The sequence below is a fragment of the Pan paniscus genome, chromosome 10, assembly GCF_029289425.2.
Source record: "Pan paniscus chromosome 10, NHGRI_mPanPan1-v2.0_pri, whole genome shotgun sequence".
NCBI lineage: Eukaryota > Metazoa > Chordata > Mammalia > Primates > Hominidae > Pan > Pan paniscus.
Window position 1 is genome coordinate 31873035 of NC_073259.2, and position 15935 is coordinate 31888969.

The 15935-nt window shown below is 42.6% G+C and overlaps 1 protein-coding gene across 5 annotated transcripts in view; it reads right to left on the bottom strand.

The window, feature by feature from the left end:
* The window catches only part of MON2 (MON2 homolog, regulator of endosome-to-Golgi trafficking), a 131456-nt gene extending 120928 nt beyond the window's left edge, over positions 1-10528 (bottom strand). For 3 of the 5 annotated variants that reach the window (XM_055096524.2, XM_003824814.6, XM_003824813.6), the window contains exon 1: positions 9917-10528. In XM_055096524.2, the coding sequence (XP_054952499.1) occupies positions 9917-10027 (111 nt within the window). In that variant the 5' untranslated portion in view covers positions 10028-10528. Of the gene's footprint in view, positions 1-6445; positions 6498-9916 lie in introns of those variants that run through there. The other 2 variants (XM_055096521.2, XM_055096523.2) reach the window with 2 other exon arrangements.
* Between the last annotated feature and the right edge of the window lie 5407 nt (positions 10529-15935).

Below are 15935 nucleotides of genomic sequence, written 5' to 3' on the forward strand. Positions count from 1 at the left end.
GTTATTTAAAAGGTTACTTTTTTTTTCACAAAAGTTGCTGTTCTGCTTGGTTTTGTTTTTGAGATAAGGCATCACTCTGTCAACAGTAGTGTAAGGACATCCTTTGAAAGGAAAAAACAAACTATGGACCTACCCAGTACAGTGACGCCTTCATAACTCACTGCGGCATTGAATTCCTGGGCTCAACCAATCCTCCTGCCTCAGTCTCCCAAATGGCCAGGACTATAGGCACACACCACCATGTCCAGCTAATTTTTTAGTAGAGATGGGGGTCTTGCTATGTTGCCCAGGCTAGTCTCGAATTCCCATCTCAGTGATCCTCCAGTCTTGGCCTTCCAAAGTCCCAGGATTATATGCATAAGCTTCCACACCTAACCCCTGCTCTGTTTTTAAATAACAAATGTTTTTCATGACTTCTATGAGAATAAAACCTGGATATTAAGGCAAATTTACCAAAGGTCCAAATTATTTTTCCACAGGACACAGCATGAAATAAGAGCTAAAGAAGAAATGTGAGGCTGGGCATGGTGGCTCATGCCTGTAATCCCAATACTTTGGGAGGCTGAGGTAGGTGGATCATTTGAAGTCAGGCATTCAAGACTACCCTGGCCAACATAGTGAAACCCCGTCTCTACTAAAAATACAAAAAATTAGCCGGGCAGTAGTGGTGTGCACCTGTAATACCAGCTACTCAGGAGGCTGAGGCAAGAGAATCGCTTGAGCCTGGGAGGCATAGGTTGCAGTAAGCCTAGATCATGCCACTGCACTCCAGCCTGGGCGATGGAGCGAGACTCTGGCTCAAAAAAAAAAAGTGAAATTCAAGTTAATGGCAACTTAGATAAAATAATGTACTAATGAGACACAAGAGAGGTATGGAGCTACCTGAAGACTTGTGATTTCAGATGTCAGGTAAAATCAAAAGACCTGAAGTCAAGTGTACACTGGGAGTACTTGATACATCTAGTACACCCTTTAGGTGACAAAATGCTCACAAAACAAATACTACATTGAAATCAATAAGATTTTCTTCTGTAACATTCAATTATTCTACAACCCTAAAACCTTCTAAAAATATAATGACATTCTATTCTAGAACCTCTGGCTTCTAGAAAACAAAATTTCCTTAACAAATCAAAGACTGGAATGCAGATTACATGTATATAACTAAAAATGTATACATGGTATTCCCACATAGGTGGTATGCTTTTTCCTTCCTTTTCTTTTCTTTTTGAGACGGAGTTTAGCTCTCGTTGCCCAGGCTGGAGTGCAATGGCGAGATCTCGGCTCACTGCAACCTCCACCTCCCGGGTTCAAGCGATTCTCCTGCCTCAGCCTCCCGAGTAGCTGGGATTACAGGCGTCCGCCACCATGCCCAGGTAATTTTTTGTATTTTTAGTAGAGATGGGGTTTCACCACATTGGCCAGGCTGGTCGTGAACTCCTGACCTCAGGTTATCAGCCCGCCTCAGCCTCCCAAAGTGCTGGGATTACAGGCATGAGCCACTGTGCCCGGCTGAAGACTAAATTTTTAAGAAAAGGAGGATGGGTGTGGTGGCTCACGCTTGTAATCCCAGCACTTTGGGAGGCTGAGGCGGGCAGATCATGAGGTCAGGAGTTCATGACCAGCCTGGCCAACATGGTGAAACTAAAATACAAAATTACTAAAAATACTAAATTACTAAATGCTAAATTCACTATAGTGCAAAGCATTTGTATACCTAGGAGGTGCTAATTAGATACTTGTTGAAGATTAATTTTTTTTTTAAAGATAGAGTTTCACTCTTTCACCCAGGCTAAATTACTAGATTACTGAAAATATTCTACCAAAAATACAAAAATTAGCTGGGCATGATAGCGGGCGCCTGTAATCCCAGCCACTTTGGAGGCTGAGGCATGAGAATCGCTTGAACCTGCGAGGTGGGGGTTGCAGTGAGCCAAGATCACACCACTACACTCCAGCCTGGGCAAGAGTGAGAGACTCCATCTCCAAAAATAACAACAACAACAAAAAAACAAAGAAGCCATAACATGAAAGAGAGAAGCAGTAGGACATATTTGGAGACTAGCAGGTAACCTAGTTGGGGTGAAGCATAAAGGCATATGAAGAAGACTTGAGGGTGATAAAGCTAAAAAGGAAGGTTGGGAAAATCAAGAGAATATTAAATGCTATGTTAGAGTCCTACAAGTAGAGTAGACATTGTGGGCTTCTGTATGGGTGACATACAGAATGATTTGAAGTCATGTATGCTATTAATGTATGTCAAAGGCCAGGCATAATGTTACTAATAGAATCTGGAACTAGCATAATAGCTGAGAAAACAGAAAAAAGGAGAAGCATGCTAAAAATTACAGAGCTGGAAGGAAAAGGTGACAGTGAATAAAGAGAGATGAGGGAGAGAAGATAGCCAAATATGACTAAAGTAGGCAACAGTGCTAGATACCATTACCAAAACAACTGAAATAGGGGGAAAATGACGTTTTGAGGAAAAGACCAGTTTAATTACAAGAAGTTCTATCTGGCTGGCCGCGATGGCTCACACCTGTAATCCTAGCACTTTGAGAGGCCGAGGCGGGCAGATAACCTGAGGTCGGGAGTTTGAGACCAGCCTGACCAACACAGAGAAACCCCGTCTCTACTAAATATACAAAATTAGCCAGGCATGGTGACGGGCATCTGTAATCCCAGCTACTCAGGAAGCTGAGGCAAGAGAATCACTTGAACCCGGGAGGCAGAAGTTGTGGTGAGCCGAGATTGCACCACTGCACTCCAGCCTGGATAACACGAGTGAAACTCGTCTCAAAAGAAAAGAAAAGAAAAAGAAGAGGCCAGGCGCAGTGGCTCACACCTGTAACCCCAACACTTTGGGAGGCCGAGGCGGGCGGATCACCTGAGGTCAGGAGTTTGAGACCAGCCCGGCCAACATGGTGAAACCCATCTCTACTGAAAATACAAAAATTAGCTGGGCATGGTGGCAGGCGCCTGTAATCCCAGCTACTCAGGAGGCTGAGGCAGGAGAATCGCTTGAACCTGGGAGGCGGAGGTTGCAGTGAGCTGAGATCGCGCCATTGCACTTAAGCCTGGGGGACAAGAGCGAGACTTTGTCTCAGAAAAAAAAAAAAGAAAAGAAAAGAAAAAGAAGAAGTTCTACTGACGCATGTGAAAAAACATCCTAGATGTGTTTGATGTGCAGCTGGAAATGCAGATCTACACTCAGTAAAGACAGCAAATGACTGAAGTAGATTTAAGAGTCATCAGCATCGTAGCAAGGCCAGAGGCAACAGGAGTGGATGATGCCAAGCAGGTGAGCAGGGAGAAAGGGAGGATCTGAAGAGAGAACCTGGGAGACACTTGTATGTAAAGAAAAGGATGGCCGGGCACAGTGGCTCGGGTCTGTAATCCCAGTACTTTGGGAGGCTGAGGCAGGTGGATTGCTTGAGCTCAGGGGTTTGCAACCAGCCCAGGCAACATGGCAAAACCCTGTCACTATGAAAAAATACAAAAATTTGCCAGCCGTGGTGGCATCTGCCTACAGTCCCAGCTACTCAGGAGGCTGAGGTGGGAGGATCATTTGAGCCTGGGAGACAGAGGGTGCAGTGAGCCAAGATAGCCCACTGCACTCCAACCAGGGTGACAGAGTAAGACCCTGTCTCAAAAAATAGAAACAAAAAGAAAAAGAAAAGGATGTGGAATACTGAGAGGGGAAACAGGAAAGTACAGTGTTACAAAACTCAAAACTAGAGGGTTCCAAGATGGAAAGAATAACCAATAGTAACAAATAATGAAGCAAGGTAAACAAATGGGAACAATAACAAAAACAAGCAAGTTGTAAAGGCATGTGCAGCATGATATAATGGAAAATGGGAGAGGAGTTAGAGATGGACTCACATGGACTCACATACCATTTCCACCATTTTCCAGCTTTACTACCTTATGCAAATTACTAAACCTGTCTATACCAGTTTCCTCATCTGTAAAATGAAATATTTAATATGGCATGTTGCATTAGAGTCTAAGGATGCAAAGTTCCAAGCCTAGTGGGAAGGCAACATTTTATTCAACCTTGAGTTAACTTCATGAGACTAAAGGCAATTTGTCAATTATTTCTGTGTTCCTGCTGTGCTTTTTTAGGAGACTCATAAATTTCTGTTAAATTATAACAGTAACAGCAAAACCTTCTACTTCATACATGGTTGAAAATGTTCAGCTATGCTTACATAAAGGCAAAAAGAAAAATAAATCAAATTTTAAAATATGTCTTCCTTTTTGGCTTATAAGTTAGAGAATATGTCTTTTATTTTTTCTGTCACCAAAGCACAGGTAATCATTTATTTCAGTTTATAGCTTTCAATATATAAAGCATGAATATATTATATTACGCTTATGGGAGAAAGAACACAATGTCAAGAGGAAGAAACTACATTATAAAATACTAACCAAAACAGATCCCAAGTAAGCTCGTAAAGATTATCCAGCCCTCATCTTCAATGTCATAAGGTCGTGCAAATGAGGTGTTAACCCAACCAGGAGAGCCAATGACATTAGTCACAGTCCCTAAATATCTGATTAAATGGCAAATCCTGTCACAGTAAGTAGAAGGCATCTCTTTCACTAGGGGTCTCCCTAAGCCAGTTAACAAAGCAAAACACCTGGATACTGAGGAACTCTATCACAAGAAACCTTTGCTTTTCTCTGCCAGCCAATTTCTATCAGGCCTGAATGGGTAACAGGAAACTTAAACTACATAGCCTAGGAAGACTACTTGCACTTTTAAATTGTTTATACCCTTACTGATTCTGCATCATTTAAAAAGAGAGAAAAGGAATCTATCCAATTCCCTAATTCTGACCACCTAAACTCAAATGAACTTCTTTCCCTTTACTCTTCTACCACCCATTCCCTGGACTTCATCATCCTCTAGTGCTGTGCAATCTGAAATGCAATATTCCCACCATTGTCCCAACTCCTATCCTTCTAGCTCTCTCACTCCCCAACCCCACTGCTCTTTGATGAAATAGGTGCTGCTAGCCTTTAACCTTCCCATCATCATCCAATCAGTCCAAACTATTGGCTTTCCTTCTTTGGGAATCCAACCTAGCTCTCACAATCCACCATTATTTCAACCACTCTTCCTGCTAAGACTCTTAAGTGTTCCAAGACAACTTCTCCTCCACTTCTCCAAAGTGATCCACTGCTCTCCTCAAACTTGCCACCCCCTACTTCTTTTATCACTTAATTATTCCTACTAACAAGCTTGTTTCTTATCTTCGCAAGAAAGCAGAGGCCACAGACCAAACTGCCCACAACTTGTCGCTCCCTTCTGTCAAATTTGTCACATTCAAACCCGGTTTTTCCTTTGTCCTTCCTCTGTCAGAAGGTAATGTGTCCTTCCTCAGATTGAAATCCTGTTCATATACTTATGCCACTGAAACTTCAGTTTTCTCAAGGACCTTCCTCTAACGAGTTTTACCCTTCTCTCCTGTATCTTTAATCTCAGTCTGCCCAGCAGCCTTTTTCTTTAATGTTGTTTCCCACAGTTCCTTTTCCAGTCCTGATATTCTCACTCTATACACACACTCTTCCTGGCCCATTTCATCCAATTCTATGGTTTCAAATATTATTTATAAACTGATACTCCTAAATTTGAAATTCCAGACCTCCCTCTTAAGTGCCAAACCATCATTTTCAAACACCTACTGGTCAGTTCCACTTGGATGTCACACATAAATCTTAATATAATGACTACTCTGCTGGGTGTGGTGCTCACGCCTGCTATCTCAGCACTTTGAGAGGCCGAGGCAGGCAGATCACCTTAGGTCAGGAGTTCGAGACTAGGCTGGCCAACATGGTGAAACCCCGTCTCTACTAAAAATACAAAAAATTAGCCAGGTGTGGTGGCACGCGCCTGTGATCCCAGGTACTCAGGAGGCTGAGGCGGGAGAATCACTTGAACCTGGGAGGCGGAGGTTGCAGTGAGCCGAGATTGTGCCACTGCACTCCAGCCTGGCAACAGAGACTCCGTCTCAAACAATATACACACATGACTACTCATTTTCCCCCAAAACATTTCCTCCTCTTTTATTTCTTCTCTTAGTGATCCACCTAGTTTCCCAAGCCAGAAACCTGGGAGGCATCACACATTTCTCTCTCTCCATTATATAAAAGATTACCATGCCTTGGTAATTTTTACCTTTTCAATCTACACGCTCTTTCACTACTAACTCAATGCAAGCAACCTTCTGTCTTTGTCCACTACTGCTTCAAAACAGAGAATCATCATTTTTTAAACTTTGCTCTCTTTGCTTCAGTCTCAATACCCTCTAATTCTTCCTACCAATTGTCAAGGCAATGTTACTAAATATCAATTTGATCATATTACTCTCTTTCAAAAAGCTCTAATGGCTCCAATCATCTTCAGTATAAAATTTATTTTACATGGAATACTAACAACGTGTGCTATTTCCTCTGCTAGGAATGACTCCCCTCCTCCAACTTCCAGGCTCAGTTAGATACCCCTCATCTGTACCTGCAAATAGGAAATAATAAGAAAGTTTTTATTCATGAAATACATAAACATAAAGCTTCAGAGGTCTCTTCCTCTAAAGGCCACTGAATATTAATCACATAGAAGTGATCATGGAAGGCTTCAAAGTAATTTTTAAAACAAAGGAAAAAATTTCATACAATATTCCCAAATTAGCTAGTACAGTTGTACTAAAAAAAGTTATACTGCTAAAACATGAAGATTTATGTATAACGACTAAGAAAAACAGAAAAAAAGAGAAAGAGGTTATTATAAAATGACAGAATAAAGCCATAGCCACTACAACAACAATTTAATATACAAAGGATAGAGTTATAAATGAAAACAGTAAGGTAGGAAAAACCATGTAGAAGTCCAAAGACAGTAAGTAAATATCAGTAAATAAGGCACTATTCTTTATCAATACTCTTTTATTGGTTTTTCTAACAGATTTGAAATCTTTAAATCCAGCTTATTATTAATTTTAAAAAAGAATTACATGGGCAGCCTGGGATACGCCTATAATCCTAGCACTTTGGGAGTAGGAGGTGGACAGATTGCCTAATTGCAGGAGTTGGAGACGAGCCTCGGCAACATGGTGAGACCCTGTCTCTACAAAAAAAATACAAAAATCAGCTGCGTGTGGTGGCATGCACCTGTAGTCCCAGCTACTCAGGGGGTTGAGGTGGGAGAATCACTTGAACCCAGGATGTCAACGCTGCAGTGAGCCAAGATCCTGCCACTGCACTTCCAGCCTAGGTGAAAGAGATCCTGTCTCAATAAATAAATAAATAAATAAATAAATAAATAAATAAATAAATAAAATAATAGTCAAGCACTATGGCCATAAAAGACAGAAATGACTAAAAATTTGAAATAAAGACTAAATATAAAATGTCTCTGTTAACTAGCTTCTTAGACTTTGCCTTAAAGTTTAGTTGGCACCCAAAGAGAAAAATAAAACCAAAATCTTACCAGTTTCTTGAAGAACAAAAGCCAAAATCTGGCACTCTTATTAATTTAATAGAGAAAATTTAATTCAGCCAAACTATTTCTTGAAAGTCAAACCTTTGTCCTAAAACTTCATCATAATTAGGCTAATGACTCTCTTTGTTTTAAACCTATGACACAGTCAAGATCATTTTTCAATTCCTAAAGCAGTGCCCAGTGTCATTGGGTAAGAAATCAAAAAGCTTTCATTCAACAAATTCTTATAAACACGTACCATATACAAAATTATGCATCAGAGATAATCACAAGAATTACTTTTGCTATTATCTCAAAGACTAGGTGCAATTACAAAATATCTCTCTAGCCAGTGTTCAAGTAAAAACTAATAAGCTTTTTTGTTAGTTTGTTTTGAGACAGGGTCTCCTTCTGTCTCCCAGGCTGGAGTACAGTGGCACAATCACCACTCACTGCAGCCTTGACCACCTGGGCTCAAGGAATCCTCCAGCAGCTTCCGGCTGGGCATGGTGGTTCACACCTGTAATCCCAGCACTTTGGGAGGCAGAGGTGGGCAGATCGCTTGAACCCAGTTCAGGAGACCAGCCTGCCAAAACCCCGTCTCTACAAAAAAAAAAAAAAAAGCGAAAAATTAGCCTGTCATGGTGGTATGCACTTGTAGTGGCTGCAACTCAGGGGGCTGAGGTGGGAGAATCACCTGAGCCAGGGAGTTCGAGGTTGCAGATCGCACCACTGCACTCCAGCCTGGGCCACAGAGACCCCATTTCCAAAATCAAAAAACAAAACAAAAAAATGTAATAAATGGCAATTAAATTCCCAAGCTAGACCACAACAGCCTATAGAGGAACCACAGTTTTTGTATGAATTATTAGAACTGCGAAGTCAGTTCTACAAATTATTGTTGAAATTACAAAATAGTGTTTGATATTTTCTAAATGAGAGCATTTCTCTTATAATTAAAACAACTTAATTCTTTAAAATTCTCTAAAACAGCCTAATTCTTTAGATTTACTTGTTATAACTTTCAACAGAGGATATAAAAAAAATGAAAATCAATATCAAAACAGACTATTGACTATGTGAAATAAAACATATCGTAACAGCCATCTTTCCAAAAGTGGCACATCTGGTTTCCATCACTGGGTAATACTTTATTAAAGAAATACAAGATGGAGTTTGTTGAAAACTGATAAAACCAATGCACTTACAGAAAAGTTAATATTCCTTACAAGCCTAAAATCCAAAATTTATTGGTCAAGTTCTAATTACATAATCTTCATAATAATAAAGGTATATTTAAATAAGTATGTAAATATGAAATCCCTCGGTGAATTTTTAGGGCAAAGAGTAAATGAAATTGCAGGTAAAACAAACTACATTAAATAGGAATAAAAATAAAAACAGCCAGGCGCTGTGGCTCACGCCTGTAATCCCAGCACTTTGGGAGGCCGAGCGAGGCAGGGGGATCATCTGAAGTCGGGAGTTCGAGACCCGCCTGACCAACATGGAGAAACCCTGTTTCTACTAAAAATACAAAATTAGCCGGGCCTGTTTTTGTTGGGTTTTTTTGTTTGTTTTTTTTTTAGAGAATTAAAATGGCATTTTAAGAGAAAAAGCAAATAGTAACCAAATGTTAAATATTTCAACTCAAGAACTATTTGGAGAATTAAATTTCCATGTATTATTTACTGGGGTCTCTTTAGTAATACCCTTCTGCTCTGACATCTTTCCCATACATAATATAAAACCATCCTTTAACCCTATTTTACAGCTGAAAAAAAAAAAAAACCCGAAGCTCAAAGAGGTTAAGATTTATTGCTGGAACTAAATTCAGGTGTATTCGCTCTGACTGCAAGCCCAACTTCCCACTACAGTACTGGTCATAACAAGGTTTAACATGATTCATGATTATGTGGATCTTCAATATTCTTCATAAATTAGGTGGCTGTGGATAGTTTATTAACACGTCAAAGGATTGATACAGAGTTAAGCTGAATGATATATACCAGAAGGAAAATTGTTTCCAATTCAGTGATATGCCATAAACGTGAGGAGTACAGGTTTCAACAAGATGGGTGGATACTCGTTTCGGGGAGCAACAAACAAGTTTTTCAATTTTGGTTTGGCCAGTTTCAAGTAAGAAAAAGGCCAGAATAGGCTAGTGCACAGTACACCTAGCTGGATTAACTGAATAGGCTCACTTCATGAACTTCACTCCTAAACTGGGAGGACAGGAGACGGGAGAAAATCAAAGTGCCTCAGCCCTCTCCAGTGGAAACTATAAAAAGCCCTTGTGGAACAACCCACCGACTCACAAATCTGGAAAGGTGAGGCCTGAATGAAAATTAGGACTGGAAACGGGTGAAGCACTGAGTCTAACAGGACCAGGCATGCTCACAGTGCCTTCTCCTGACGTCGCCTGAAGCTTACCTCTTTGACAGGTGGGAATTTCTTCTTGCACTCCAGTGACAAGGCGCGCAAGTCGCTCTGCATATTCTCCAGCAGCTTCTTCACCGCCTCGGGGCTGCTGGTGCCGGACATGATCCTCCAAGGTCCCAGCCAATTTCCGAGAGGTACAAACAAGCTCTGGCACTGTCAGCTCCTTGGGGCCACAGGCAGCTCCCTCCCGGTGTCTCTGGTCCTTCAGCAGCCCGCTTCCTGGGCCCTGCAGGGGCTCTGCCGGGCCCTGGGCTGCGAACCCGGAGCCTGCTCGAGCGTCCCCCAGCAGCTTCCCCGCAACACCTCCGGCTTCTCTCGGAGGCGCCCCCCGCAGTCGCACCGTCCCGCTAGGCTCCGCCGACTCTGGCCGAGAAACCCACAAGGCGGGCAGGTCCCTCCGCTGCCGCGGGGCCCAGCCACACCGGGTGTCACCAGCCAACCTGGCAAGAAGCTTCAGCGCCAGCTCCCCAGGCCCCTAAGACTCGCCGACGCCATTAGCCGAGTCGCCCACAATTCCGAGCGCTGCCGGGACACGTCAGCCGCACTTCCGGGTACCGTGGCCTCCGCCACCGCCGCGGCCAACCCCGGCGGCAGGCCGTCGGCGGGGCGGGGCTGGGGCTTGGCCACGCTCGGGGCAGGCGGGATTCCGGGTGGGCAGCGATTCCCACAGCTCCACCCCCGGAATCAAGTAGGCTAGACAGGGTTTAAGGCGTCAAGATTCGCTTCGTTTTCATTAACAAGTGCCTGAACAGAGCCCCCGAGTACTCCTTGGCATATCTCTTTGCGTATGTTTGTGTTAAATTGTATTTCGGTGTAAATAATTTGTTTCCCTGTAGATTAATCTTAACGTGTCTCCTCCCGCTTCATTTCGAATCTCTGGACTAGTGGCCCCAAATCAGTGGCTACCTCCTGTTAATATACATTTTTTTTCTTTAAACGCAAGAAGTTGGTGCACTTACTGTGGGGTAGCCTCTTATTTTCCTAATCTCTAAAATGAGACTACCCTCTGCTCCACGCATTCCGCTGGCCTCCCATCTCACTCAAAGTAAAAGCCAAAATTCCTCCAATCACCTACCAGGCGCTACGAGATCTGTCCCGGCCCCTTTACTGGCAGATGCTCCCAGCTAAAAGGAGAGTTTCGCGAGTTGGGCTGCCGGTTCTTCCTCTTTTTAAATCTTATTTTGTTTCCTGTGTATCTCCAGCACCTAGAACAGTGTCTGGCATATAGCAGGTAATCAGTACATACTTGTTGAATGAATACCCTTCTATTATAAAATCAGAGTTTCGAGGCTCAAATAAGGCGCAGATACATAAAAGCCTTCATCAGGTCTGAAGTGCCAAATAAATATGAGGCAAAAGCCAAACAGAAAAATCTTCATCTGTATTTCCCCAAGATCCAGGTTGGTCTACTTTTGTCCCCAAGACATTTTGCAGCTGCTGGTCAGAAAGCAGAAAATGAGGGAGGAAAAACCAGAAACAGTAGAGATGAAGAAACCAGCACCTTCAGACAGCTGAGCTTATGACATGATGGAAGACAGTGAGCCATGAGATTGTCAGTGGATAGCGCTGTTTGGCTGTAACAGAGCTACTTTGTAAGCTAAATACTTTTATTTTTTTTTCCTTCTGATAAGAAGCAAAGCAAGGATGGATAAAGGGGACAGATGAGGTAATAGTAGAGAGCTCCTAGGGCAGTAATTTTGATCATTTGTGCCTATTACACAACTTCTGGGAAACTTGACACCTCCTATGGTATAAGCTTTATGTATGAAAACCGGTGAATTTAGCAAAAAAGTTCAAACGGAATATATGGCAGACATTATTCTTGAGGTCTCGGGGAGCTTGTAAAAACGAGGCGCTTTTTGGGGGTGGGGGGTGGAGACGGAGTCTCACTCTGTCACCCAGGCTGGAGTGCAGTGGCGCGATCTCCACTCACTGCAACCTCCACCTCCCAGGGTCAAGCAATTCTCCTGTCTCCGCCTCCCGAGTAGCTGGGACTACAGGCGTAGGCTGCCACGCCCGGCTAATTTTTTGTATTTTAGTAGAGATGGGGTTTCACTGTGTTGCCCAGGCTGGTCTCCAACTACTGAGCTTAGGCAATCCACCTGCCTTGGCCTCCCAAAGTGCTAGGATTACAAAGGCGTGAGCCACACCGCAGGCCTTTTTGTTTGTTTGTTTGTTGTTCTTTTTAGTAGAGATGGGGTTTCACCATGTTGGCCAGGCTGATCTGGAACTCCAGAGTACAAGTGATCCACCCACCTCGACCTCCCAAAGTGCTGGGATTACAGGCATGAGCCACCACACCTGGCCAAAAATGATGCTTTGGTAATTGGGCTAGTGATATAGGATCAAATTCTCTGACTTTCACTATGTAGCCAACTTTTCTTTTGGATTTTTTAGTGTTGGTAACTTTGGCATGATTAACTCAAAATCGTTAGAATCTTTTACATCTCTGTTCAGAGTTGAGCACATGCAATTGGAATTCATTGATTGAAAACAATACTTCTAATGATTTGAAAAGCCAAATTTTAAAAGTAAGGTGTAGCACCTGGGTGCGGTGGCTCACACCCGTAATCCCAGCAATTTGGGAGGCCGAGGTGGGTGGCTCACCTGAGGTCAGGCGTTGGAGACCAACCTGACCAACAAGGTGGAACCCCGTCTCTACTAAAAATACAAAAATTAGCCAGGCGTGGTCACAGGCACCTGTGGTCCCAGCTACTTGGGAGGCTGAGACAGAAGAATTGCTTGAACCCAGGAGACAGAGGTTGCAGTGAACGGGGATTACACCACTGCACTCCAGCCTGGGTGAGGGAGTGAGACTCTGTCTCAAAAAAAAAAATAAAATAAAATAATAATGTGTAGCAAGTACTTATATCAAGTATTCTGTAAATTTCTTTTAAAAAAATTCACAATAGCCTTTTATGTACATATGCCAAGAGAGATTATACTGCCCCAGAAACAATGCATGGCTTTATGCCAAAGCCAAGCAAGTTACCAAAGGTAAAAATAATTTTTTATTCTACAAGTTAACAAATCAGCTAAAGTTAAGAGTTAGCATTTCAAAAAACTGAATAATTTCTCTTTCAGTAGCAAAACCAAATATTCAAATACATATTTTTGTTCTCAAGTATCTCAAGAAATACTTTCAAAATTGTAGCATACCTATAAATGTCGGTGTGGGTATAAAACTCCTCCGTGGCTACCAAATCTCTCTTCATTGAAAATTACATTAATAAATGCCTGATAAATTTAACCATTTATTACCATAAGTAATGCTTTCACAGCATTGTTACATGGTAGTTAGGCTTCAGACTCTGAAGTTGGAAAGCTCTAGTTTGAATCTGAGTTCTGCTGGTTACTACCTGGGTGACTCTAGCACATTATTTAACTATCGGGGGAACCCACCCCCAATATTTCAGTGTAGGTTATTTCTATTTCTATAAGTGTCGGCCAGCTGAGAAATAGAGAAAGAGTACAAAGAGAGGAATTTTACAGCTGGGTCTCTGGGGCTGGAATCACATATCGGTAGGACCATGATGCCCACCTGAGCCTTAGAACCAGCAGGTTTTTATTAAGGGTTTCAAAAGGGGAGGGGGTGTACAAACGGGGAGTAGGTCACAAAGATCACATGCTTCAAAGGGCAAAAAGGAGAACAAAGATCACATGCTTCTGAGGAAACAGGACCAGGGCAAAATCAGAAACTCCTGATAAGGGTCTGTGTTCAGTGGTGTACGTATTGTCTTGGTAAACATCTTAACAGAAAACAGGGTTCGAGAGCAGAGAACCAGTCTGACCTCAAATTTACCAGGGTGGGGTTTTTCCCCACCCTAGTAAGCCTGAGGGTACTGCAGGAGACCAGGGCGTATTTCAGTCCTTATCTCAACCGCATAAGACAGATACTCCCAGAGCAGCTGTTTATAGACCTCCCCCCAGGAATGCAATTCTTTTCCTAGAGTATTAATATTAATATTCCTTGCTTGGAAAAGAATTTAGCAATATCTTCCCTACTTGCACATTCGTTTATAGGCTCCCTGCAAGAAGAAAAATATGGCTCTTTTTGCCCGACCCCACAGGCAGTCAGACCTTATGGTTGTCTTCCGTTGTTCCCTAAAATCACTGTTATTCTGTTCTTTTTCAAGGTGCACTGATTTCATATTGTTCAAACGCACATGTTTTACAATCAATTTGTACAGTTAACACAATTATCATAGTGGCCCTGAGGTGACATACATCCTCAGCTTACGAAGATAACAGGATTAAGAGATTAAAGTAAGACAGGTGTAAGAAATTATGAAAGTATTATTTGGGAACTGGTAAATGTCCATGAAATCTTCACAATTTATGGTCCTCTGCCATGGCTCCAGCTGGTCCCTCCATTCAGGGTCCCTGACTTCCCGCAACATTTAGCCTTTCTAATCTTCACCAATCTTTACTACTTAACCTCTCCATAGCTTTAAAAGAAGAAAACAAAAGTGCATTCTTCATGGGATAGTTGTGAGGTTAAATGAAATATTGTAGGTAAAGCATGCCTGGCACACATTAGCTTTGAGTAAACGTTTTAAATAGGTGGTAGAAAAGAGAACTCTTAAATTTGTAGTCATCACTAATGCCATCTTTTATTAACTTCTAACAGAATTATCAGTGAGTTTTGTCCTAGTGTTTAACCTTCTAGTTGAAAATTAGGAAATCCATGTCTTTTTATGAGCCCTTGTTATGAATCTTTTAGAAAATATATCTATTTAACAATGAGTATATATTTACATGTAATAAGAAAATTTGTCTAATGTCATTCTGAAATATCTTAGTTTAATGATGAAATACAAATATTATTCAATCTACCTTTCTAGTTGTTCAGTCCCTCTGATTTTATCACATTTACTTATTCTCCTCTTAGACTTTTCTTTCACCTACTCCTCAGTTATTAGTGTTTCCCAGAATTCTATTCTCTGCTGTCTTCCCCACCCCCACTTGCTTGTCTTCCTTATTCTCTTTGAGTGATCCTTTGCACACCAATGGCTTCGATTACTGCCAATCTATTGATATCACCCTGTATAACCTCCGTGTTGATACATATCAATAGAAGGTGCAGATTAGCAGAAATACCACCACACAGACACCACTTGGGTTTACTTTATCTAAAGCATACATAAAGGAATTAGTTGCAATATCAGCCAAGAGATGAAAGTGCAAGTTTCTAAGCCTTCCAAATACTCAGACCTTCTGGAATGCATAACATCAGACCTTCTGGAAACTTAACTTTCTCTTCCAGTCCTAGCCTTATATACATAAAGCTGGACTAGTTCTATACATAGCCCCTTCCCTAGAGACCACTTCACCTAGACATGGTAGATGATCAATCACAGAGTAATACAATACACAATATGATAGCTAGGACACAGTTTAGAGGATATTCAGATATGAACAAATTATTTATTCTAAGCTTTCCTAGGCTAACGCAGTCTAGTTTAGTGTATTTCTGAATTTAGCATGGTGAGAATAAAACATGAAACTGTAGTCTTGATATCTCTGAAAGCTATGATGTTGAGAGGTGACAGTGTGCTGGCAGCCCTCACAGCCCTCGCTGACTCTCAGCGCCTCCTCTGCCTGGGCTCCCACTTTGGCAGCACTTGAGGAGCCCTTCAGCCCACCGTTGATCGGTGGGAGCCTCTTTCTGGGCTGGCCAAGGTCGGACCTGGCTCCCTCAGCTTGCAGGGAGGTGTGGAGGGAGAGGCATGAGCGGGAACCGGGGCTGTGTGCGGCACTTGCGGGCCAGCTGGAATTCCAGGTGGGCATGGGCTCGGCGGGCCCCACACTGGGAGCCACTAGCCGGCCCTGCCGGCCCTGGCCAGTGAGGGGCTTAGCACCTGGGCCAGCAGCTGCTGTGCTCAACTTCTTGCCGGGCCTTAGATGCCTCCCCTCGGGGCAGGGCTCAGGACCTGCAGCCCACCATGCCTGAGCCTCACCCCACCCCACCGTGGGCTCCTGGGCAGCCTGAGCCTCCCCGACGAGCACC